General features: G+C 43.9%; 1 protein-coding gene across 6 annotated transcripts in view; it reads right to left on the reverse strand.

Moving 5' to 3' along the window:
* Positions 1–437: 437 nt before the first annotated feature.
* Positions 438–25,612, reverse strand: part of LOC121582725 (CBP80/20-dependent translation initiation factor) — a 145,913-nt gene continuing 120,738 nt past the window's right edge. For all 6 annotated transcript variants that reach the window (XM_041898779.2, XM_041898782.2, XM_041898778.2 and 3 more), the window contains 2 exons: positions 3,825–3,878; positions 438–3,093 (listed from right to left, as the gene is read on the reverse strand). In XM_041898779.2, coding sequence (XP_041754713.1) covers positions 2,875–3,093; positions 3,825–3,878 — 273 coding nt within the window. In that variant the 3' untranslated portion in view covers positions 438–2,874. The remainder of the gene's footprint in view (positions 3,094–3,824; positions 3,879–25,612) is intronic.

A 25,612-nucleotide genomic window follows, 5' to 3' on the forward strand; every position in this document is an offset into this window, starting at 1 on the left:
CATCGGAATCACAATAGTTTCAGTCACTGAAAATCTAAACCCATTGATCGATCAAATAAAAATGAAAATCACCTCATAGGCAGGTGCACATTTAGACAGATGGGTTTGTATATACAGGCAACTGCTAAAATAATTGAAACACTTGAGTAAATGAGAGTTACAATGTTTATTGAAAGCAGGTGCTTCCACACAGATGTGGTTCCTGAGTTAATTAAGCAATTAACATCCCATCATGCTTAGGGTTATGTATAAAAATGCAGCGCAGGCTCCCATGGCTATGCCCCCATAGGATGACAATAACCCCATCCAAAGAGCACGAGTGGTCACTGAATGGTTTGATGAGCATGAAAACGATGTAAACCATATGCCATGGCCGTCTCAGTCACCAGGTCTCAACCCAATTGAACACTTATGGGAGATTCTGGAGCGTTTTCCACCACCAACAAAACACCAAATGATTGAATTTCTAGTGGAAGAATGGTGTCGCATCCCTCCAATAGAGTTCCAGACAGTTGTAGAATCTACGCCAAGGTGATTGAAGCTGTTCTGGCTCATGGTGTCCCAACGCCCTATTGTTGGTGTTTCCTTTATTTTGCCAGTTATCTGCATCTCCAAATTATTTAAATTGTTTTAAAAAATACCCTATTGTTTTGGATGCCTACATTAAAGATTTGGATTCTTGATGCAAGACAGAAAGAAATAACACAAAACTGCCCAGAGATTCAATTCAATGGGAAATCAGGAGCTAGTAACACTAGTAGTACTAGGACGGACAGACTGCCCCAGAATGAGCAGTTCATTCAACATGAGCTGAAGCCATAGTAAGAACACATGGAAAGGCCACCTCCTATCCACACAACCACAACCCTATACAACCCTATAGCTAATCATCATGGGTGCCAATAATATCTCCTTTCACCTGAAGTGTACACTCGTTTACTATTTCCCACAAACCTAAAAGCATTGGATTAGAGGAGGCATGGGCTAGATAATATAATCTTTCTTATACCAGTCATTTCCTTTCAAATCAGGGAAGGGAAGTGAACAAGCGCACACTTTAGAAGGATAGATAATTGGGACATAGGCCTTGTCTCGCTTTACACCATGCCCTCCTAGATCTGGCATCCATGTCTTAAATACTGGTATATACTGTATATTGGATTACATATCATTGTATTACATAATGATGATTGCGTTGATACATGTCAATATTGTTGTACACACATTTGCAGAAGCCAGAGTAATGCGAATCACATACTACATTATATCATATATATATATTTTTTATAATCTGTAAAATAAGATTATTTTTTCTCTCTCTCTCTCAAAAGCAAATACTTCATCATCATACAGATATAAAGAGTTGCAAAATGTCCAACATTGCAAAATGGCTGCTTGAACAGGAGAACATTTGAAGAAGCGATTTGTATCATGCTCGTTTTTCTTTTGTTTCATTTTCTCTTCCTTCCTCTGGAAGAAGAATCAGCATTTTGCAGGTCACTCGGCAAGCACTCTCCATCTCTCTTGGCCTTTTCTTCCAAAACAACAAGGACGCAACTCTATAAATGTAGTTATAGTTCACAAGGCCACTAGTCTGACTGACTTCTTCAAATCCATAATTTCTATGATTCTTCCTTCTGGCTAAACCTTCCCTCTCTAGTCAACGAACCCCTCAAACCTATTGAGGCTTTTTAATGCTAGTATTTATCCATACCACAGTTTAAAATCTTCTATTATTTTTTTTTTGACTTTTAAAACAAGTAATCGCCTTAAAACAGTGCAAAACAAATCAAACCTGTGCAATACATCTACCCTAAAATATTCCATTATCATACATATCTACACGATTTAAAAGACATCACAATAATAATAGTAACAATAATATAATAGAATATTACTGATAACAAAGGTAACAAAAGCATGGACAGAGGAAATTAAACCCCTCTGAAAATGATAATGACAACAAAAGCCACAATAAAGCAGTCCCTAGCCCCACTGGCCCCCAGGACAAACCCACTGCCCCCTTCTGTCAGCGGCCTGGCTGGGATAGGGTTAGCCTGAGTTGGAGGATGGGTTGGCCTTGGCTGGGGCTGGAGTGTATGTGGGACTGGGAGTGTGTCTTGCAGCCAGCCCACTGAGGCGCCAGAAGCCATCTGCTACCCAGCCAGCGATCCAGAGTGCGCCAGCCAGTGTCCCAGTGTCCCAGTGTCTCAGCCACACAAAGCGCCTCTGGGGGAGAGGGAGGACAAAGGCAGGCCTGACTGGAACCTAGCCCTGCAGTCTGGCCATTTGACCTCCCCAGTCAGCCACAGAGGCCCTGGGGTGGAAGGGTCTGGAACAGAGAGGAGGAGGAGGAGGGGAGATAGAGAAAGGAGAAAAACATAGAAAGGAGGAAGGGTGGTTGGCACACGAACACAAAAGAGAGAAAGAAATCTCCCTGGACCCCCTGCTTCTTCTCTTTTTAACCTCTGAGGAGACTCTCTGTTCACCAAGGACAGGCGGCTGCTGCTCCAACCCTCTCCTCTCCCCCCCCAACATCATGCTGTCTCTTTGTCCTCCACCCATCTCAATGACCAGGCAAGCCCCCACAGTCAACTGTGTGCAGGCAGCATGGCCAGTGGCCAGTCTCTTCTGTCTGTGTCCGTGGTGTAGTGTTTGTCTTGTTTTTGCATGGATTTCAGGTCTGTCTGTATGTCTTGTCAGTCCCAGTCCCATCTCCTTAAACCCATTTGCAGTCTGGTATGGGGCCACTCAATTATGTTCTGCGACCCTGTACGGTCCCATGTCCAGTCCCACCCCATGCATCCCAGCCATCAACCCATCTCAGGCCTCCATGTGTCTGACCTGTGGGCCAGGCGGCCTGGGCCTGGGGGGCTAGGCAGTGGTGAGCTTCTGAATGGTCCTGTTGTAGTACTGTGTGGTGAGGGCCTCCAGAGGGGTCCAGTGGTTGGCGTGCAGCTCGATCACCTCCATGAGCAGGGAGCGAGTCAGCTGGGACTCGGCCGGACACAGCATCTTGTCCCTGGCCGCAGCCAGGAGCTCTGTCATCATCTCTGGAAGCTGCTCCTCCAGGAGACGACCTGTAGACTGCAGCTGGAGGAGGAGGAGGAGGAGAGGGAGAGGAAAAGATGAGAGGTGACTTGGCGTTGGAGTCGGGGGTTACGTCTAGCTGTCTGAACATTAAGAAGGATATTCTGAGAGACGGGTCGTGGCTGGCTGACTAAAGAGTGGGGGTGTTTGTCTGAGTTGTGGCATGCAGAGGGCAGGCTCATTAACAGATGTTAGAAGGATGGAGGATGGAGTCCCATTATAGGAACCTTGGCCTGTCTGTCTGGTCTGTCTGTCTGATATTCCCAATTTCCCATACAATTCAAGGTGAAAATTCTAGCAATTACTGACTAGGTCCACTATAGCTATGGCAGTCTTTTTAAAGCTGGCTTGACAGCTGAGCTCACCTTCCCTGCCCTATCGCTCTCTTTCTCCCCCTTGAACAGAGCTCTTACCCAGCCCTCCTCTCTCCAGCCCAGCTCCAGGCTCTAGTCTACGATTCAGGGAGTTTTAGACTCTGTTCTCAGCCTCTACACTACCTCTATAATTCTTGATGAGACAGAATATTATTTCAATACATCCAGACAGAGAAAACGGCCTCACTACAGACACTCCTACTATGGCTTGGCTTATATGTGCATTGAAAACAAATCTACCACACATACCATAACCATTCATTATTAATAAGTGACTGTGTGCAGCTGTAGGAGGCATCAGCAAATATGAAGGATCGTATTGACATTCAGTAGTATTTTAAAGTAAAGTAGAGTACATACCTCCATAGAATAACAGAGGACTGCATCCTCCTTCACCTCTGGAGACTCCAGCAGCTTCAACAGCAACAGACAGACAGACAGACAGACAGACAGACAGACAGACAGACAGGAACAGAAGAGATCAGAGATGATGAGAGGTTGGCTCTATAGAGATGATGCTTTATTCATGGCATCATATCCTCATTATTTTCTATATATGGCTGGCTCAAAGTAACACAGCTCCACAGAGAGCGAGACAGAAGGACATACATTGAGTATACCAAATATTAGGAACACCTTCCTAATATTGAGTAATATTCGTCGGGCAGGGACTCTACAAGGTGTTGAAAGTGTTCCACAGGGATGCTGGCCCATGTTGACGATAATGCTTCTCAAAGTTGTGTCAAGTTGGCTGGATGTCCTTTGGGTGGTGGACCATTCTTGATACACACGGGAAACTGTTGAGTGTAAAAAAAAAACAGCAGCATTGCAGTTCTTGACACAAACCGGTGTGCCTGGCACCTACTACCATACCCCGTTCAAAGGCACTTAAATATTTTGTCTTGCCCATTCATCCTCTGAATGGCACACATACACAATCCATGTCTCAGGGCTTAAGAATCCTTCTTTAACCTGTCCCATCCCCTTAATCTACACAGATTTAAGTGGATTTAACAAGTGACATCAATAAGAGATAATAGCCTTTACCTGGATTTACCTGGTCAGTCTATGTCATGGAAAGAGCAGGTGTCCTTAATGTTTTGTACATTTAGTGTATACCCAGAGCAGAGATGGGCCGGTACTCTATGCACACCGAGGAGCGGTTGTCTGTCTGTTTGTAAGGTTGACTGACAATGAGAGGGAAAAACAAACACACAGAGACAGCCAGAGAGAGAGAGAGAGAGGAGAGAGAGAGAGGAGAGAGAGAGAGAGGAGAGAGAGAGAGAGGAGAGAGAGAGAGAGAGAGAGAGAGAGAGAGAGGGAGAGAGAGAGAGAGAGAGAGAGAGAGAGAGAGAGAGAGAGAGAGAGAGAGAGAGAGAGAGAGAGAGAGAGAGGGAGAGAGAGAGAGAGAGAGAGAGAGAGAGAGAGAGAGAGAGAGGAGAGAGAGAGAGAGAGAGAGAGAGAGAGAGAGAGAGAGAGAGAGAGAGAGAGAGAGAGAGAGACAGCCAGAGAGACAGCCAGAGAGACAGCCAGAGAGACAGCCAGAGAGAGAGAGAGGTGAAAGCTTGGCTCACTAAATATCCAGCCCAGTATGTATGTGTCCAGTTCAGTCCAAACAGAACATAGAAGAACAGAGGAGCAGAACAGGGTTGTAAATTCAGTCAGGTCCAAACACCACAAGGATCTATTGCTGAGCTATCTGAGGCTGTGTGATTGTGTTGGCAGGTCGTTATTGGGAGCGTAGCTACAAACAATTAGATCATATGGACCAGAGAGAGCAGAGCAGAGCAGGATCTGGTCCTCCTTTGTTCTGAGACTGTCAGAGAACAAATTACATTTGGTGACTCTGCTGCCAAAAAATACTTTCAGAACACACAAGTAGGCATGTATGCACACACACACACACACACACACACACTTCTCATGAGCTAATTTCGCTTAATCACAGGGAAATAATGGTGCATGGTGGTACTTATAGTGCTTAAGAAGGAGTTAAGTAAAGTAAGCAAATTCCAACCCTGAAATACTGAGCTATTTCCCGCACACACTATGTGTCCCAAATGGCACTATTCCCTTAATAGTGCACTACTTCGGAAAGTATTCATACCCCTTGACTTTTTCAAAACTTTGTTACGTTCCAGCCTTATTCTAAAACGGATTAAAAAGCTGTTTTCATCAATCTACCCACAATACCCCATAGTGACAAAGCAAAAACAGGTTTATTACCTTTTGCAAATGTATAAAAAAAAAAACTGGAATATCACATTTACTTAAGTATTTAGAAGCTTTACTCAGTACTTTGTTGAAGCACCTTTGGCAGCGATTACAGCCTCAAGTCTTCTTGGGTATGACGCTACAAGCTTGGCACACCTGTATTTGGGGAGTTTCTCCCATTCTTCTCTGCAGATCCTCTCAAGCGCTGTCAGGTTGGATGGGGAGCGTCGCTGCACAAGGACATTCAGAGACTTGTCCCGAAGCCACTCCTGCGTTGTTTTGGCTGTGTGCTTAGGGTCGTTGTCCTGTTGGAAGGTGAAACTATTGCCCCAGTCTGAGGTCCTGAGCGCTCTGGAGCAGGTTTTCATCAAGGATCTCTCTGTACTTTGCTCCGTTCATCTTTCCCTCGATCCTGACTAGTCTCCCAGTCCCTGCCGCTGAAAAACATCCCCACAGCATGATGCTGTCACCACCATGCTTCACCGTAGGGATGGTGCCAGGTTTCCTCCAGACATGACGCTTGGCATTCAGGCCAAAGAGTTCCATCTCAAGGATGATCCATGGAAACAGGATGCACCTGAGCTCAATTTCGAGTCTAATAGCAAAGGATCTGAATACTTACGTAAATAAGGTAACTGTTTATACATTTGCAAAACATTTAAAAAAAACAGTTTTTGCTATGATGAGAACAACATAATATTTGATCAATTTTAGAATAAGGCTGTAACAAAATGTGGAAAAAGTCAAGGGGTCTGAATACTTTCCCAATGCACTGTAAAGGGGATAGGGTACCATTTGGGATGCAGCCACAGAACCAGCTAAGAGTGGAGTGGTTGGTGCATTAAGCTGTTGAACCAATCGATGGCCAGCCCTCACAGAGACAATGACCTTTCACCTCTGGGGGAATTGTCTGTGCGGGAGCCGAGAAGCTGGGGCAGCTGGGTCCCGGGATAACTGCTTTCCTAACCATGCCAGCTCAGATAAACAAACATTCCACACGGGAAAGGAACATCCTTCATGTGTTGTGCAGAGAAGAGGAAGAAGTAGAAGAACAGGAGAAGTGCTATGTTGTGGTGGTGGCTGGTGGGGAAACCACCAAGGAGGATAAGGGGATTTTGGAACTGTGGTGGAAAAAAAATTCACAAGGACTTCCTTTTTGTAAACACATCCAAATGTATATATGAAATTATGCCCATGGCCCTAGAAATTAACTTGGTAACTTGGTGGTATACTTAAGCCATACTAAAAGCCTTGCACTAACTAGCTAGCTAGCTCGGCCTTATTAAACTAAAGTCGGCAGGAGAAAGTAGCTTGGTGCAAACTATGTATTATAACAAACACACATTAAGCCCTATTGGTAGAGATTCCTGTGGAGGCGGTAGATAGGTAGCTTGGTGCTAACCTTGGTGTGTCTCTCAGGGTCACCCCCTGGGGGCAGTGTGGGGATCTGAAAGCTGTGTCTCCTAGCTTGGCCCTAAGGGAATTACCTGACTGCCTGCTATCAGATGGCCCGGACCTCTGAGCCTCATCACTTCACACTGCTGCACAGTACAGCACAGCAACCGCTAAGCTAACCCTCCCTATATAGCGCACTACTTTTACTTTACTCAAGAGCCCTACACTGTCCCTGAGCAGCCAATCACACTGCCTGGCTGAAGGAGGTCACAGCCACCTCACCTGGCGGGCTGAGGATGGGGACGTCACGTCTCCTGAGGGTATGGTCAGGTCCCACAGAGGTGAGGGGACACAGAAAAGGGGCCAGAGAGAGAAAATATAACCACAATGTGCTACTTTCTACTTCCCTCTAGATGAAGCTGTGAGGAGTGGAGGCTGGAGGGGGAATTGTGACGTTATCTAGCTAGTTGTCTGGGCTGGTTGTCTTTGTAGGAACAGATGGAATGGTATCTGTAACTGGGACAAAAGGCTGGATAATGGAAAGACCACCGTGGTTAAGACCCCTAGGCGAGTTAGCCCTATGGTATAGGCAGTCTATGTAGGTAGTCTCTCTCAGTGATACATATTTGCACTGACTGAGAGAATATCGTTCAGGCAGAATGAACACTGTCTGACGAAGACTGAAACAGATTATAATGAGCTCCCTAGTTTACAGTCTGTCTGTGTGTATTCAGCTCCCCTAAGGAGTTTGTGTGTGTGTGTGTGTGTGTGTGTGTCTCTCTCCCTCTGTTTTCTTACGTGTGGAGGGATTAAGCATAAAGGGGGGGTTGGGGTGGACATGTGCATAGAACATGAGTTATGCCTCACAATACATATTTCACGAATATTTCGCTAAACTGGCAAGACAACCGAATGCAGCGGCAGCAGCAGCAGACAGGCTAAAGAGAGGAGCATCAAACGCTAACCCCTGCTGTTCAGTAAACACACTATGCTATGCTACAGTACAGTGGCTGTTTTCATCTTCTGTCTGTTGGCAGCACAAGCACCAATAGCACCATAAACACTGTTCATAGGAGGGGAGAGCAGCCTGATGAGTGTCATTATGGGCAACAGTGTGCATGTTTTGGGGGGGGGGGCGGCGGGGGCGTGTGTGTGTGCGTGTGCATCAGCCTGAATAAGTGTGAATGAATTACATTTTATTTTCGTGTCAAATCGCCAATTGGCAACCTATCCCTTATGGGATTAATTGACACAAACTAACATTACAATAATTCACTGTGGTAATTAAATGATAATTCTTCTTCCGGTGTTCTCTGCATTGCGCATCGCATATAGAGTGAAAACATTTAAGGTCAAAATCAATACATAATAGTAAATAAGGTTATCCAAACAATAATTATATCCCTAGAGCAGTAAAATAATATACATACATACAGTGAGGGAAAAAAGTATTTGATCCCCTGCTGATTTCGTACGTTTGCCCACTGACAAAGAAATGATCAGTCTATAATTTGAATGGGAGGTTTATTTGAACAGTGAGAGACAGAATAACAACAACAAAAAATCCAGAAAAACGCATGTCAAAAATGTTATAAATTGATTTGCATTTTAATAAGTATTTGACCCCTCTGCAAAACATGACTTTGTGATTGCCAACAAGGGTTTTGCCACCAAGAACTGAGGTCAGACGTTTCTTGTAGTTGGCCACCAGGTTTGCACACATCTCAGGAGGGATTTTGTCCCACTCCTCTTTGCAGATCTTCTCCAAGTCATTAAGGTTTCGAGGCTGACGTTTGGCAACTCGAACCTACAGCTCCCTCCACAGATTTTCTATGGGATTAAGGCCTGGAGACTGGCTAGGCCACTCCAGGACCTTAATGTGCTTCTTCTTGAGCTACTCCTTTGTTGCCTTGGCCGTGTGTTTTGGGTCATTGTCATGGTGGAATACCCATCCATGACCCATTTTCAATGCCCTGGCTGAGGGAAGGAGGTTCTCACCCAAGATTTGACGGTACATGGCCCCGTCCATCGTCCCTTTGATGCGGTGAAGTTGTCCTGTCCCCTTAGCAGAAAAACACCCCCAAAGCATAATGTTTCCACCTCCATGTTTGACGGTGGGGATGGTGTTCTTGGGGTCATAGGCAGCATTCCTCCTTCTCCAACCACGGCGAGTTGAGTTGATGCCAAAAGCTCAATTTTGGTCTCATCTGACCACAACACTTTCACCCAGTTCTCCTCTGAATCATTCAGATGTTCATTGGCAAACTTCAGACGGGCATGTATATGTGCTTTCTTGAGCAGGGGGACCTTGGTGACTATGGTCCCAGCTGCCTTGAGATCATTGACAAGATCCTCCCGTGTAGTTCTGGGCTGATTCCTCACCATTCTCATGATCATTGCAACTCCACGAGGTGAGCTCTTGCATGGAGCCCCAGGCCGAGGGAGATTGACAGTACTTTTGTGTTCCTTCCATTTGCGAATAATCGCACCAACTGTTGTCACCTTCTCACCAAGCTGCTTGGCAATGGTCTTGTAGCCCATTCCAGCCTTGTGTAGGTCTACAATCTTGTCCCTGACATCCTTGGAGAGCTCTTTGGTCTTGGCCATGGTGGAGAGTTTGGAATCTGATTGATTGATTGCTTCTGTGGACAGGTGTCTTTTATACAGGTAACAAGCTGAGATTAGGAGCACTCCCTTTAAGAGTGTGCTCCTAATCTCTGCTCGTTACCTGTATAAAAGACACCTGGGAGCCAGAAATCTTTCTGATTGAGAGGGGGTCAAATACTTATTTCCCTCATTAAAATGCAAATCAATTTATAACATGAATTTTTCTGGATTTTGTTGTTGTTATTCTGTCTCCCACTGTTCAAATAAACCTACCATTAAAATTATAGACTGATCATTTCTTTGTCAGTGGGCAAACGTACAAAATCAGCAGGGGATCAAATACTTTTTTCCCCTCACTGTACATACATACATACATACATACATACATACATACATACATACATACATACATACATACATAGGGGAAAAAAAGTATTTAGTCAGCCACCAATTGTGCAAGTTCTCCCACTTAAAAAGATGAGAGAGGCCTGTCATTTTCATCATAGGTACACGTCAACTATGACAGACAAATTGAGAAAAAAAAATCCAGAAAATCACATTATAGGATCTTTAATGAATTTATTTGCAAATTATGGTGGAAAATAAGTATTTGGTCACCTACAAACAAGCAAGATTTCTGGCTCTCACAGACCTGTAACTTCTTCTTTAAGAGGCTCCTCTGTCCTCCACTCGTTACCTGTATTAATGGCACCTGTTTGAACTTGTTATCAGTATAAAAGACACCTGTCCACAACCTCAAACAGTCACACTCCAAACTCCACTATGGCCAAGACCAAAGAGCTGTCAAAGGACACCAGAAACAAAATTGTAGACCTGCACCAGGCTGGGAAGACTGAATCTGCAATAGGTAAGCAGCTTAGTTTGATGAAATCAACTGTGGGAGCAATTATTAGGAAATGGAAGACATTCAAGACCACTGATAATCTCCCTCGATCTGGGGGCTCCACGCAAGATCTCACCCCGTGGGGTCAAAATGATCACAAGAACGGTGAGCAAAAATCCCAGAACCACACAGGGGGACCTAGTGAATGACCTGCAGAGAGCTGGGACCAAAGTAACAAAGCCTACCATCAGTAACACACTACGCCGCCAGGGACTCAAATCCTGCAGTGCAAGATGTGTCCCCCTGCTTAAGCCAGTACATGTCCAGGCCCGTCTGAAGTTTGCTAGAGTGCATTTGGATGATCCAGAAGAGGATTGGGAGAATGTCATATGGTCAGATGAAACCAAAATATAACTTTTTGGTAAAAACTCAACTCGTCGTGTTTGGAGGACAAAGAATGCTGAGTTGCATCCAAAGAACACCCTACCTACTGTGAAGCATGGGGGTGGAAACATCATGCTTTGGGGCAGTTTTTCTGCAAAGGGACCAGGACGACTGATCCGTGCAAAGGAAAGAATGAATGGGGCCATGTATCGTGAGATTTTGAGTGAAAACCTCCTTCCATCAGCAAGGGCATTGAAGATGAAACGTGGCTGGGTCTTTCAGCATGACAATGATCCCAAACACACCGCCCGGGCAACGAAGGAGTGGCTTCGTAAGAAGCATTTCAAGGTCCTGGAGTGGCCTAGCCAGTCTCCAGATCTCAACCCCATAGAAAATCTTTGGAGGGAGTTGAAAGTCTGTGTTGCCCAGCGACAGCCCCAAAACATCACTGCTCTAGAGGAGATCTGCATGGATGAATGGGCCAAAATACCAGCAACAGTGTGTGAAAACCTTGTGAAGACTTACAGAAAACGTTTGACCTGTGACAAAGGGTATATAACAAAGTATTGAGAAACTTTTGTTATTGACCAAATACTTATTTTCCACCATAATTTGCAAAAAAATTCATTAAAAATCCTACAATGTGATTTTCTGGAATATTTTTTCTCATTTTGTCTGTCATAGTTGACGTGTACCTATGATGAAAATTACAGGCCTCTCTCATCTTTTTAAGTGGGAGAACTTGCACAATTGGTGACTGACTAAATACTTTTTTTCCCCACTGTACATACACACACAGAAAAATAAATACAGAAAAAAAAGAAACAGAAGGCATTTGAACTCAGTCTGGCACAAAGAGAAGATTCATAAGGGAGACAAGCCTATACAGAATGTATATACACACATGCCATTTACCACAAAGAAGCTAAATATTTTTACAATTTCATTATAGGTAGCCCTTTTTCTTTTATTCCAGGCTTTATCTAAATATTCCGCAAACGGAAATACACAATGACAAAAAACAATTGTAGTTTCTCCTCATCGCTCAGCCACATAATGCCATGGTATATCTGGTGTGCTTTCTGGAATAAGAGCAAGCGTATATCGTGGTAGAAAGGGCAATAGAGGACAAAATTAGTTTCATTCTCTATTTCTTCGAGGTCACAATAGTTACATAGTCTTTCCTCTTCCATTTCACCACAATACCGACCTGTTTCAATACGCAGAGGCAATATCCCTGATCTTACTTGCTTTTAGGTAAGTTATACATAATATATATATCTCTCACACACGAATTCACCCTTAAATCAAACAAAAGGTTCTCAATTTAGGTTCATGATTAATCTCCTCAACCTATTTTTTTTCATATTGCATCAACAGCTGTATTTTAATCATATCTATGTCTCCCTTAATTTGTTTTTCATACAGATGTTCAGTCAGACTGCTGAAAAAGGTCAGACATTTCAGTTGCCCAGGCAACCCCTATGGAGAGATCCCATTGAAAAACTTTACTAGCTATTCTGGCAGTTGGCATATCCAACAGTGTATTCCAAAGTCTCACCATACATGCCTTCCATCTCACCTCCAGCCCATGTCCCCAGTTATTGCAAGTATAGGTGCAAACTTGTGGACACCTACAAAGTAACGTACTGCTCTGTTATGGACATGTTCATTTTAAAAATATAGGGAATAGGGTGCCATTTGAGACGCGCAGAGGGACTCCGGCAGGAGCTCAGGGAGGGTTTGCTTAGCGGTCGCTGTGCTGGACTGTGCAGCAGTGTGGAGTGATGAGGCTCAGAGGTCTGGGCCATCTGATAGCAGACAGTCAGGTAATTCCCTCAGGGCCAAGCTAGGAAACACAGCTTTCACATCCCCACACTGCCCCCAGGGGGCGACCCTGAGAGACACACCAAGGTTAGCGCCAAGCTACCTACCACCTCCACAGGAATCTCTACCAATAGGGCTTAATGTGTGTTTATTATAATACATCGTTTGCACCAAGCTACTTTCTCCTGCCAACTTTAGTTTAATAAGGCCGAGCTAGCTAGCTAATGCAAGGCTTTTAGTATGGCAACTTCATCTCCTTCCACCCTCTACTAAGAAAAGCAGAGTTGTTTGCCTGTGCCATGACATCACAAAAATAGCTTGTTCCCGACTCAGGGGACATTCTGGCTGTGTGCATCTGGTCTCCTCTAGGTCGTATCCATTAGGGCACACCGTAGCAAAAAGTGTATTTTCTTATTGGACAAGTTCAGGTAGTCCCTACCTGTTTCAGTCCGTTGTTTTCCGTTTGGTGGCTTATGAACCCAACCTTGCTCTGTCTGGGGGTATCTAATGAGAGGACTAGCAGACTAGAGCCTGTCTGTGTGTGTGTGTGTGTGTGTGTGACCTGTGTGTGTGTCTGCATGCAAGCACACGTTTTTGTGTGAGCGGAGCCGACAGTGAGACAAGCAGCTCTTTGTGAGGAGGAGGAGGGATGATCAAAGAGACCAGGGAAGGCCTGGACACTGTCTGAGTCTGGCTGGGAGTTAAAATGGCTGACAAGCCACAATAATTACCCTATCCCCGCCATGTGAAACTAAACTTGGGCTGCCTCCCAAATGGCACCCTTTTCCTTTTATAGTGTATAACTTTTGAGCAGGGCCCAATAGGGCTCTGTTCAAAAGTAGTGCTCTATATAGGGGATGCCAATTGGGACACACCCCTACCCAGGACACCAACCAACGAATGCATCGCAGCCTGACCCCAGCACAGAGCTTTGACTTTCAACTCTATTATTTCATACACGGGGTAAAACAGCGGCGGGGGTGCACACTCAAAAGGAGTAAAATGTTGAGAGGTTGTGGGGTTAAATTAATACATTTAGGATAAAAATACATACTAGGGATAAACATATCATAAATGGTGCAATTTGAACAAGAGCTCTTCCGTTGGCGGTTTTTCTACATGTTGTAACAGGGCTAGAGGTCCATAAAAATGTGTATCTTCTCAATGTCTCTAACAAAAGCCTTTCACTACTGTATATTCTGTTAGGACTGACATTATTCTGAATACAGACATTTCACTGTGGGAGTTAATGTCTACTGATGGAGTTGGACATTTCCATCTGGGAGGATAAGGTGGAGATAGAGCTTGAAGACTTGTCTCTTGTTCTCTCTCTCACACACACACACACACACACACACACACACACACACACACACACACACACACACACACACACACAAATTAAAATGACAATGAGCAGGCAGGGCAGGAGAGCAGGCCTGGGGACACACCGCTACACTACTAAGCCCACTGATGAGGCAAGCTATTCAGACCCACCACCAGCTCACACAACCACACTCTGTCTGGCTGGCTGGGGCCTACATACTGTATGTAACAAAGGCTATAGTTTCCACTACAGTTACTAATAGTAGTCAGAAATGTAAAGTGAACATAAATAGTAACACCTAGTGTATTTGTGGATTGATTAACTTCGAAACGTTACTAAATCAAGCGTTGTGCTAACAGGTTTCTTAGAATGCTGTGGGAAAACAACCCTAAGCTATAATCGAAAGATGTATTACTTTTAGATTCTAAAGTAACTGAATAACAGCACTACAATGGTTTAATGCCATTCCAGTTTTGTCTAACTGTCAGCAGATGTCAGCTCCTGAAGTGTGTGTGTGTGTGTGTGTGTGTTCACTATGTTCGTGTGCGAGATGGCTGCTAGGAAGAATTCATGGTGATCTGTTCTAATTACTGAAGGCTTCTGAGTAGACTGAGCAGTAGGACTGGGACCGGGATATTATTCCTAGACTGAGCATTGGGAATGGGGATATAAGCTGAGACATGCCCATAATGACATACCTTGAGACCTGGTAGACTGATGGTTGCCAAGCTCTAACGTTACTTACACCGCAGTTAGCACCACACGTGCAGGTTATTACCCAAACCACCCCCTTCCGCATTCTCCCATTCCCACTTCCTTTCCTATGAATACTGAAAACTCCCAGACGTCCACAGACATTCTGCTCGGGAATCCTGTGTGACATCTTTTAAGGTATTGTCACTCACTGACCTGTGACCTCTATTCTCATTGGTGGCGTTCCCTAGTTCTGTGTTTCCAAACACAAAGTAAAAAAAAACAAGGCTAAACATTTTCATAACTTTTATAATTGTGGTTGGTGAGGCAGTTCCACCTTAAAAATGTATCCTTGAAGGCAATCATTCTCACCCTGTCATTCATCCGAGGATTAACATACACTCAGGTCCAAAATGATTGGCACCCTTGATAAAGAAGAGCAAAGAAGACTGTATAAAATAAATAATACAAATCCTGAGCTACAGTATATTGTATGCTTTTATACTAATAAAATTGCACTGGTGTGTGTGGCCAAAGAGCTCTATTTTCATGTAATCTGACCATAGCACCGGTTCCAATCCAAGTGCCAATGCCGTTTAGCAAACCCCAGGCAATGCAATGTTCAGATTACATGAAAATAGAGCTCTTTGGCCACGCACACCAGTGGTGGGTTTGGCTTCATAAAACGGAAGTATATGCAGTACCTCATACCGACGGTAAAATATGGTGGTGGATCTTTGATGTTATGGGGCTATTTTGCTTCCACTGGTCCTGGGGCCCTTGTTAAGTTGAACGGCATAATGAACTTTACCAAGTACCAGGACATTTTAGCCAAAAACCTGGTTGCCTCTGCCAGGAGGCTGAAACTGGGCTGCAGGTGGATCTTCCAGCAAGACAATAACCCCATGCACACATACAAATCCACAAAGAACCTGTAAATTTACCACAAAATCAAACATTTTCAATGGCCATCTCAGTCTCCAGATGTTAACCCCATTGAAAACCTGTGGGTTGAATATAAGGGTGCAGTTCATAAGCGCAGACTAAGGATATCAAGGATCTGGAAAGATACTGTATGGAGGAATGGTCTAAGATCCCTCCCAATGTGTTCTCCAATCTCATAAAACATTTGTGACCGGATTCAGGAAGGTGGGCGTTTGACGCTAGTTCCTACTTCACAGCAGGGCCATTTGAAAAAAATTAATATAATTCTTTGTCCAGAAACGCCTTCTTGAACATGTGAACTTTCATGTGCCTTAATAAAAAACTGGTATGTGATCTTAAATTACGAGTTTAGCCAAGGAGAAAGTACTCCGCTATATAGAGGGTAGGACAAGATCCTTCCTGGCTTGCCCTGATATAGAGCAATAGTTATGGTGTCGTTTTGTAGGCACTAACGGAGGCTATCTCCGCCATGGCTCGTTGGCCAAATCCTATAGGGAAATTAATGTTGTTAATTTAGGGTTTTTGGATAAAGAGCTAAAATAAAGTCTGTAGTAAACATAGGCTTAGGAGATCTTATACGTTTTGTTCTATGAGATAATCTTCAGCTTACATCACTTATTGTGAATTTTGAAGCATTTATGTCATCAAAACAAGCACATAAAGCACATTAAGGCTTCATAATTTATAAGGGTCATGTTAACTTACTGATACAGTGGGGGAGAACAAATATTTGATACACTGCCGATTTTGCAGGTTTTCCTGCGTACAAAGCATGTAGAGGTCTGTAATTTTGATCATAGGTACACTTCAACTGTGAGCGACGGAATCTAAAACAAAAATCCAGAAAATCACATTGTATGATTTTTAAGTAATTAATTTGCATTTTATTGCATGACATAAGTATTTGATACATCAGAAAAGCAGAACTTAATATTTGGTACAGAAACCTTTGTTTGCAATTACAGAGATCATACGTTTTCTGTAGGTCTTGACCAGGTTTGCACAAACTGCAGCAGGGATTTTGGCCCACTCCTCCATACAGACCTTCTCCAGATCCTTCAGGTTTCGGGGCTGTCGCTGGGCAATACGGACTTTCAGCTCCCTCCAAAGATTTTCTATTGGGTTCAGGTCTGGAGACTGGCTAGGCCACTCCAGGACCTTGAGATGCTTCTTACGGAGCCACTCCTTATTTGCCCTGGCTGTGTGTTTCGGGTTGTTGTCATGCTGGAAGACCCAGCCACGACCCATCTTCAATGCTCTTACTGAGGGAAGGAAGTTGTTGGCCAAGATCTCGCGATACATGGCCCCATCCATCCTCCCCCTCAATACGGTGCAGTCGTCCTGTCCCCTTTGCAGAAAAGCATCCCCAAAGAATGATGTTTCCACCTCCATGCTTCACGGTTGGGATGGTGTTCTTGGGGTTGTACTCATCCTTCTTCTTCCTCCAAACACGGCGAGTGGAGTTTAGACCAAAAAGCTCTATTTTTGTCTCATCAGACCACATGACCTTCTCCCATTCCTCCTCTGGATCATCCAGATGGTCATTGGCAAACTTCAGACGGGCCTGGACATGCGCTGGCTTGAGCAGGGGGACCTTGCGTGCGCTGCAGGATTTTAATCAATGATGGCGTTGTGTGTTACTAATGGTTTTCTTTGAGACTGTGGTCCCAGCTCTCTTCAGGTCATTGACCAGGTCCTGCCATGTAGTTCTGGGCTGATCCCTCACCTTCCTTATGATCATTGATGCCCTACAAGGTGAGATCTTGCATGGAGCCCCAGACCGAGGGTGATTGACCATCATCTTGAACTTCTTCCATTTTCTAATAATTGCGCCAACAGTTGTTGCCTTCTCACCAAGCTGCTTGCCTATTGTCATGTAGCCCATCCCAGCCTTGTGCAGGTCTACAATTTTATCCCTGATGTCCTTACACAGCTCTCTGGTCTTGGCCATTGTGGAGAGGTTGGAGTCTGTTTGATTGAGTGTGTGGACAGGTGTCTTTTATACAGGTAACGAGTTCAAACAGGTGCAGTTAATACAGGTAATGAGTGGAGAACAGGAGGGCTTCTTAAAGAAAAACTAACAGGTCTGTGAGAGCCGGAATTCTTACTGGTTGGTAGGTGATCAAATACTTATGAAAATCATACAATGTGATTTTCTGGATTTTTGTTTTAGATTCCGTCGCTCACAGTTGAAGTGTACCTATGATAAAAATTACAGACCTCTACATGCTTTGTAAGTAGGAAAACCTGCAAAATCGGCAGTGTATCAAATACTTGTTCTCCCCACTGTATATCATAGAACAAAACATAAGAACTCCTAAGCCAGAACTTATTTTCTGCATATATCCCAAAACCCCCTTCTTTCCCCATTAATTTCCCCATTAGGAATGGTCAACGAACCATATTGGCTGAGATAATGCAGGGGCTGGACATGCCGAGAGATGAGTCCTGATTGGTCTGTCATGTCACAGGCTTCTGTCTATAACAGACTGGGGCCTTCCCTGGGCATTCGGAAAGTACTCAGACCCACAGATGCATTTTGTTACGTTTCAGCCTTATTCTAAAATCGATTAAATTGTTTTTTTTTCTCCACCTCATCAATCTACACACAATACCCCATAATGACAAAGCAAAAACAGGTTTTTAGAAATGTATGCAAAATGTATTACAAATAAAAAAACTGAAATATCACATTTACAGTGGGGGAAAAAAGTATTTAGTCAGCCACCAATTGTGCAAGTTCTCCCACTTAAAAAGATGAGAGAGGCCTGTAATTTTCATCATAGGTACACGTCAACTATGACAGACAAAATGAGAATTTTTTTTCCAGAAAATCACATTGTAGGATTTTTTATGAATTTATTTGCAAATTATGGTGGAAAATAAGTATTTGGTCAATAACAAAAGTTTCTCAATACTTTGTTATATACCCTTTGTTGGCAATGACACAGGTCAAACGTTTTCTGTAAGTCTTCACAAGGTTTTCACACACTGTTGCTGGTATTTTGGCCCATTCCTCCATGCAGATCTCCTCTAGAGCAGTGATGTTTTGGGGCTGTCGCGGGGCAACACTGACTTTCAACACCCTCCAAAGATTTTCTATGGGGTTGAGATCTGGAGACTGGTTAGGCCACTCCAGGACCTTGAAATGCTTCTTACGAAGCCACTCCTTCGTTGCCCGGGCGGTGTGTTTGGGATCATTGTCATGCTGAAAGACCCAGCCACGTTTCATCTTCAATGCCCTTGCTGATGGAAGGAGGTTTTCACTCAAAATCTCACGATACATGGCCCCATTCATTCTTTCCTTTACACGGATCAGTCGTCCTGGTCCCTTTGCAGAAAAACAGCCCCAAAGCATGATGTTTCCACCCCCATGCTTCACAGTAGGTATGGTGTTCTTTGGATGCAACTCAGCATTCTTTGTCCTCCAAACACGACGAGTTGAGTTTTTACCAAAAAGTTCTATTTTGGTTTCATCTGACCATATGACATTCTCCCAATCCTCTTCTGGATCATCCAAATGCACTCTAGCAAACTTCAGACGGGCCTGGACATGTACTGGCTTAAGCTGGGGGACATGTCTGGCACTGCAGGATTTGAGTCCCTGGCGGCGTAGTGTGTTACTGATGGTAGGCTTTGTTACTTTGGTCCCAGCTCTCTGCAGGTCATTCACTAGGTCCCCCCGTGTGGTTTTGGGATTTTTGCTCACCGTTCTTGTGGTCATTTTGACCCCACGGGGTGAGATCTTGCGTGGAGCCCCAGATCGAGGGAGATTATCAGTGGTCTTGTATGTCTTCCATTTCCTAATAATTGCTCCCACAGTTGATTTCTTCAAACCAAGCTGCTTACCTATTGCAGATTCAGTCTTCCCAGCCTGGTGCAGGTCTACAATTTTGTTTCTGGTGTCCTTTGACAGCTCTTTGGTCTTGGCCATAGTGGAGTTTGGAGTGTGACTGTTTGAGGTTGTGGACAGGTGTCTTTTATACTGATAACAAGTTCAAACAGGTGCCATTAATACAGGTAACGAGTGGAGGACAGAGGAGCCTCTTAAAGAAGAAGTTACAGGTCTGTGAGAGCCAGAAATCTTGTTTGTAGGTGACCAAATACTTATTTTCCACCATAATTAGCAAATAAATTCATTAAAAATCCTACAATGTGATTTTCTGGATTTTGTTTTCTCAATTTGTCTGTCATAGTTGACGTGTACCTATGATGAAAATTACAGGCCTCTCTCATCTTTTTAAGTGGGAGAACTTGCACAATTGGTGGCTGACTAAATACCTTTTTTCCCCACTGTACATACTGTATGTATTCAGACCCTTTACTCAGTACTTTGTTGAAGCACCATTGGCAGCGATTACAACCTCGAGTCTTCTTGGGTATGACGCTACAAACTTAGCACACCTGTATTTGGGGAGTTTCTCCCATTCTTCTCTGCAAATCCTCTCAAGCTCTGTCATGTTGGATGGGGAGCATCGCTGCACAGCTTTTTTCAGGTCTCTCCAGAAATGTTCGATCGGGTTCAAGTAAGGGCTCTGGCTGGGCCACTCAAGGACATTCAGAGACTTGTCCCCAAGCCACTCCTGCGTTGTCTTGGCTGTGTGCTTGGGGTCGTTGTCCTGTTGGAAGGTGAACCTTCGCCCCAGTCTGAGGTCCTGAGTGCTCCGGAGCAGGTTTTCATCAAGGATCTCTCCGTACTTTGTTCCGTTCATCTTTGCCTTGATCCTGACTAGTCTCCCAGTCCCTGCCGCTGAAAAACATCCCCACAGCATGATGCTGCCACCACCATGCTTCACCATAGGGATGGTGCCAGGTTTCCTCCAGACGTGAGTTCAATCTTGGTTTCATCAGAGCAGAGAATCTTGTTTCTCATGGTCTGAGAGTCCTTTAGGTGCCTGTCATGTAACTTTAACTGAGGAGTTGCTTCCGTCTGGCCACTCTACCATAAAAGGCCTGATTGGTGGAGTGCTGCAGCTATGGTTGTCCTTCTGGAAGGTTATCCCATCTCCACAGAGGAACTCCGTAGCTCTGTCAGAGTGACCATCGGGTTCTTGGTCACCTCCCTTCTTCCCTGATTGCTCAGTTTGGCAGGGCGGCCAGCTCAAGGAAGAGTCTTGGTGGTTCCAAACTTCTTCCAGTTAAGAATGATGGAGGCCACTGTGTTCTTGGGGACCTTCAATGCTGCAGACATTTTTTGGTACCCTTCCCCAGATCTGTGCCTCGACACAATCCTGTCTCGGAGCTCTAAGGACAATTCCTTCGACCTCATGCCTTGGTTTTTGCTCTGACATGCACTGTCAACTGGACCTTATATAGACAGGTGTGTGCCTTTCCAAATCATGTCCAATCAATTGAATTTACCACAGATGGACTCCAATCAAGTTGTAGAAACATCTCAAGGATGATCAATGGAAACAGGATGCACAAGCTCAATTTCGAATCTCATAGCAAAGGGTCTGAATACTTACGTAAATAAGGTATTTCAGTTTTTAATTTTTCATAGAATCTAACAACCTGTTTTTGCTTCGTCATTATGGGGTATTATGTGTAGATTGATGAGGATTATTTATTTTTTTATACATTATTGAATAAGGCTGTAACGTAACAAAATGTGGATAAAGTCAAGTGGTCTGAATCCTTTCCGACTGCACTGTAGATAATCTTTGCCATCGCAGATTTTTGGGACGATATAGATATGGACAACTGCAAAAGTGTTGCTACAGCTCTCAAAAACATTTCTGCCCTGAATTTAGCTGGTGCTCATGAACTTGTTTAGCTAGCTAAACAAAGGCGAAAAAAAGAGACCCATTCAAAGAGACCAGTTCCCATGTGAAATCTTAAAGAGATGGGTGGTGCTAAGGCCTAAGAGGGCGTGAACAATGCTGAATAGGCATACACAAAGAAAAGCTCTCGAACTAGTGTTCTCAAAAGTGGGGTTACAAGTTTATCAACTTTTAAAGCAGCATAACTTTCCCCAACTACAGTGTATAATATACCATTTTGAAGTACCATTCTGTACTTTTATAAAATTTAAAAAGTCCAGATAGAGCTGGCTGGGCACATTTTAGAAAAAGGCTATGTCGTTATCCTAGCAAGGGGAGGGAGCTACAGTATTGAAAACAGCAGTGCCAATAACCTTTTTAGATGTATTGTTATTACTTGTTAAACAAAATCTCTTTCTCTGAGCAATTGTATTAATATTGGAGCATACAATACATACTCAGTATTCCTACTATTTATCTAATAGTATTTTTTGCTCATCTTTATCAAGGGTGCCAATAATTTTGGACCTGCCTGTACATCCATATACCATACAGTCTAATACCTACCTATACACCTCTCATGTAACTACAGTCCATCCAGATACACATTCAACACACCTGTAATTATCTAAACCTGTTCTACCAGTCGACAGACAGCGGAGAACATGTAGGCTACATCACACTTGGCTGGCGTGTGGAGGGAGCCTAGCTGTTGAAAGCCATGTAAATACTGTGTAATATCTGACTGCCGTAAGCTGCCAGTGTCTGCAGCTGCAGCCTGAAGTGGCGCTCTAACTGTTCGGAACAGTTTGTGCATACACTACCAGTCAAAATCTCCATGATAGTCCCACTAAGCCCAAACCAGATGGGATGGCGTATTGGTGCAGAATGCTGTGGTAGCCATGCTGGTTAAGTGTGCATTGAATTCTAAACAAATCACAGACAGTTTCGATAGCAAATCACCCCCACACCATAACACCTCCTCCATGCTTTACGGTGGGAACTACACATGCAGAGATCATCCGTTCACCCACACCGCGTCTCACAAAGACACGGCGGTTGGAACCAAAAATCTCCAGTTTGGACTCCAGACCAAAGGACACATTTCCACCGGTCTAATGTCCATTGCTCGTGTTTCTTGGCCCAAGCAGGTCTCTTCTTCTTATTGGTGTCCTTTAGTAGTGGTTTCTTTGCAGCAATTCGACCATGAAGGCCTGATTCACACAGACCCCTCTGAACAGTTGATGTTGAGATGTGTCTAGTCCCCTTTAGCTCAGTTGGTAGAGCATGGCGCTTGCAATGCCAGGGTTGTGGGTTCGTTTCCCACGGGGGGCCAGTATGAAAAATTTATGCACTCACTAACTGTAAGTCGCTCTGGATAAGAGCGTCTGCTAAATGACTAAAATGTAAAATGTGTCTGTGACTTGAACTCTGTGAAGCATTTATTTGGACTGCAATTTCAGAGTCTGGTAACTCTAATGAACTTATCCTCTGCAGCAGAGGGAAATCTGGGTCTTCCATTCGTGTGGCGGTCCTCATGATAGCCAGTTTCATCATAGTGCTTGATGGTTTTTGCGACTGCACTTGAAGAAACTTTCAAAGTTCTTGAAATGTTCCGTATTGACTGTCCTTCATGTCTTAAAGCAGGGTTCTTCAATCCTGGTCCTGGAGGGCCGAAACACTTCTGTTTTTTATTTCTACCTGGTAGTTAATTGCACTCACCTGGTTTTCCCAGGTCTGAATTAGCCCCTGATTAGAAGGAGAGGATGAAAAACAGAGGTGTTTCGGCCCTCCAGGACCAGGATTGAAGAACCCTGTCTTAAAGTAATGATGGACTGTAGTTTCTCTTTGCTTATTTGAGCTTTTCTTGCCATAATATGGACTTGGTCTTTTACCAAATAGGGCTATCTTCTGTATACCCCCCCTACCTAGTCACAACACAACTGATTGGCTCAAACGCATTAAGAAGGAAAGAAATTCCACAAATTAACTTTTAACAAGGCACACCTGTTAATTGAAATGCATTCCAGGTGAAGCTGGTTGAGAGAATGCCAAGAATGTGCAAAGCTGTCATAAAGGCAAAGGATGGCTATTTTAATAATCTCAAATCTCAAATATATTTTTTGGTTACTTCATGATTCCATATGTGTTATTTCATAGCTTTGATGTCTTCACTATTATTCTACAATGTAGAAAATAGTAAAAATAAAGAAAAACCCTTGAATGAGTAGGTGTGTCCAAATGTTTGACTGGTACTGTATATTATGATGAAAGCCGAAGTTCGGAAGCCGAAGTCTACGCCCCTTCGTCGGTGATTGGTCAACAGTAGGGATTCTTCAATTAAGTGTTTGTTATCATTCAATGACAGACGACTCGTTTCATGCACATTTTTCACTTGAGAAATACTGCACCAAACATATTAGATGTAAAATTGCGTGAGTAAGATCTCCTCGGCAAAAACGCAAAAATGTATGACATTTCTTGAGTTATATTAGATTAATTCTGACTATTTTGAGGAAGTGTATACTGGCTACGGCATCTCAAGATGGACAAACAGTACTATTGCTGCTTTTTTCTAGTTTTTCAAGCAAAGGTCTTTTAACCCATAATTCTAAGCCGGGGGAGGTTCTACTAAGCTATATGGAATTGTTTTAAGAATGTCATACCTTGCAAAAGTATGAATCCCCCTTGGAGTTTGTCCTATTTTGTTGCATTACAACCTGTAATTGAAATTGATTTTTATTTGTATTTCATGTAATGGACATACACAAAATAGTTCAAATTTGTGAAGTGAAATGAAAAAAATAACGGAAAAGTGGTGCGAGAATATGTATTCATCCCCTTTGCTATGAAGCCCCTAAATAAGATCTGGTGCAACCAATTACCTTCAGAAGTCACATAATTAGTTAAATAAAGTCCACCTGTGTGCAATCTAAGTGTCACATGATCTGTCACATGATCGCAGTATATATACACACCTGTTCTGAAAGGCCCCAGAGTCTGCAACACCACTAAGCAAGGGGCACCACCAAGCAAGCGGCACCATGAAGACCAAGGAGCTCTCCAAACAGGTCAGGGACAAAGTTGTGGAGAAGTACAGATCAGGGTTGGGTTATAAAGAAATATCCAAAACTTTGAACATCCCACGGAGCACCATTAAATCCATAAAAAAAAAATTGAAAGAATGTGGCACCACAACAAACCTGCCAAGAGAGGGCCGCCCACCAAAACTCACGGACCAGGCAAGGAGGGCATTAATCAGAGGCGCAACAAAGAGACCAAGTAGATTGGAGTATCTGTCCATAGGACCACTTTAAGCCTTACACTCCACAGAGCTGGGCTTTATGGAAGAGTGACCAGGAAAAAGACATTGCTTAAAGAAAAAAATAAGCAAACAAAAGGCATGTGGGAGACTCCCCAAACATATGGAAGAAGGTACTCTGGTCAGATGAGACTAAAATTGAGCTTTTTGACCAAGGAAAACGCTATGTCTGGCGCAAACCCAACACCTCTCATCACCCCGAGAACACCATCAATGTTTTTCATTAGCATCCCGGAGTCGCCTCTTCACTCTTGACGTTGAGACTGGTGTTTTGCGGGTACTATTTAATGAAGCTGCCAGTTGAGGACCTGTGAGGAGTCTTTTTCTCAAACTAGACACTAACGTATTTGTCCTCTTGCTCAGTTGTGCACCGGGGCCTCCCACTCCTCTTTCTATTCTGGTTAGAGTTCAAAATCCTTGGTGTCCACCTCACCAACAAACTAACATGGTCCAAGGACACCAAGACAGTCGTGAAGAGGGCACGACAAAACCTATTCCCCCTAAGGAGACTGAAAAGATTTGGCTTGGGCCCTCAGATCCTCAAAAGTTTCTACAGCTGCACCATCGAGAGCATCCTGACTGGTTGCATCACTGCCTGGTATGGCAAATGCTCGGCCTCCGACCACAAGGCACTACATAGGGTAGTGCGTACGGCCCAGTACATCACTGGGGCCAAGCTTCCTGCCATCCAGGACCTCTATACCAGGCGGTGTCAGAGGAAGGCCCTGAAAATTGTCGAAGACTCCAGCCACCCTAGTCGTAGACTGTTCTCTCTGCTACCGCACGGCAAGCGGTACCGGAGCGCCAAGTCTCGGTTGAAGAGGCTTC

This window comes from Coregonus clupeaformis, chromosome 15 (assembly GCF_020615455.1).
Source record: "Coregonus clupeaformis isolate EN_2021a chromosome 15, ASM2061545v1, whole genome shotgun sequence".
In the NCBI taxonomy this organism is placed as follows: domain Eukaryota; kingdom Metazoa; phylum Chordata; class Actinopteri; order Salmoniformes; family Salmonidae; genus Coregonus; species Coregonus clupeaformis.